Source organism: Anopheles cruzii, chromosome 3 (assembly GCF_943734635.1).
Source record: "Anopheles cruzii chromosome 3, idAnoCruzAS_RS32_06, whole genome shotgun sequence".
In the NCBI taxonomy this organism is placed as follows: Eukaryota; Metazoa; Arthropoda; class Insecta; order Diptera; family Culicidae; genus Anopheles; species Anopheles cruzii.
In genome coordinates this window covers 31,002,018-31,003,488 of record NC_069145.1, presented here as the reverse complement: position 1 = coordinate 31,003,488, position 1,471 = coordinate 31,002,018, and the positions used below count along the sequence as shown (strand labels likewise).

The 1,471-nt window shown below is 42.6% G+C and overlaps 1 protein-coding gene across 1 annotated transcript; it reads right to left on the bottom strand.

Moving 5' to 3' along the window:
* Positions 1 to 261: 261 nt before the first annotated feature.
* Positions 262 to 927, bottom strand: LOC128270212 (APOBEC1 complementation factor-like). Its single transcript, XM_053007615.1, has 2 exons — positions 502 to 927; positions 262 to 423 (listed from the first exon to the last, which is right to left on the bottom strand). The coding sequence occupies exons 1-2, from the start codon at positions 925 to 927 to the stop codon at positions 262 to 264; spliced, it is 588 nt and encodes a 195-aa protein (XP_052863575.1).
* Between the last annotated feature and the right edge of the window lie 544 nt (positions 928 to 1,471).

Sequence of the window (1,471 nt, the reverse complement as noted above, 5' to 3'; positions counted from 1 at the left end):
GAATGATTCCAACACGACCATACAATTAAAGTGGAATATTTTAAACTTTATTGCCGTCGGAAATGGTCAAAATGCTATTATAATAAATAGTACAGCAAACACTAGGTAGGACGAAAAGTTTGAAATAATAATCTAAAAGGAACGCTTTAACTGCTCTGTCCGTTCTGATGCCAAACTAAAAAGAAGCTAAAATAATTTAAAAATCATTCAGTATGAAACGTCTGAAGCTGTTCAAAACACGTCATTCAGATTATACAGCCTTCAAGAAACGTCGTGAGTATTGCAAAGTTTTATCACACAATCTGCACCGAAAATAAATTTATAACTGCCAAGAATACGCAGCGCCTTGATGGCGTCCTCGTGGGAAGCAAATTTGATCTTCGCGTCCTGCTGGCGGACGTTCCTTTGCAGCGTCACCGAAAACTGAGGAAACAACGGAACAACGCACAATCAGACTGCGCAAACCGAAAGCGGAAGGTTAAGGTTCAGCGCCATACTTACGCCCTTCAATTTCGTGACATCGTGTATCCTTGATTCGATCCTCTCTCTACTCAAGGTGTTATCCACTCGCCGCATTTTAACCCAACTAATGTCCTTACTTGGGCGGATTTTTAAACAGTGGTTACGGTCCAAGAGGCCATTTCTAGTGAGAGTCCTTGCTTTCGCGAACGCGTCCGGCGAGCAATAGTGCACGAAGCAGAAGCCTCTACTGGTACCATCGAAATTCAGGTACATCCGTATTTGGTAAATGCGCCCTACACTCGACAGCAAGGGCACCAGCTCGTCCGGCCCATATTGTTTCGGGATGCCGCTAAAAAACAGTTCTTCATTGAAATCCGGCGGATCGAGCTGGGCCGGCGGACCGATTACGCACTGACCATTTATATGCTCCACGTTGTAAGTCAGCCCGAGCCATGTAACCGGCATTTTCTTAGCTGGAGAAAAAGATACAGTCTGGCGGTAATATGCGAATAATGGCACTTACAGAAGATTATGTATTCTTACCAAAAAAGAGTTAAGTTGCAACACAAATAAGTTTCAACTTCACGCACAAAGATTTTTCTCAATTCGTTTTCTGCGTAGCAATCTGCGACGCTACGATTTATCCCAATGTTCTCCCCCTCTCTCTCTCTCATGTGCACGGTCAATTCTTGTCTCTCTATCGCTCTCGCTCTGCAAGATCAGATTATGTTTAACGTACACTCCTTTCAAAGCAACACGCACACAGCCATACGCACTCTATACGAACAGCCGATGTAACGTGGAGCACGTTCACACAGCATCTTTTTTTAAATAAACTATTGGAATTCAAAACGACCGTTAACGGTCTAAATAGAGATGAGAGATGAGAAAATAGTCAAAGTTACTTCCAAAGCTGTCAATCAAAGGAATATGTAAATAATAGCTGATAAAGGAAGCCCAGCATCATACACAATGTTCTCATTTTAATCATCTAGCACAAAAGCATACC

Bases quoted from the DNA above. Each gene is read 5' to 3' on its own strand.
- LOC128270212 (XM_053007615.1), bottom strand. From the start codon at position 927: ATGCCGGTTACATGGCTCGGGCTGACTTACAACGTGGAGCATATAAAT. The intron at 424-501 runs GTAAGTATGGCG...TTGTTTCCTCAG, and splicing joins ATGTCACGAAATTGAAGGGC to TTTTCGGTGACGCTGCAAAG.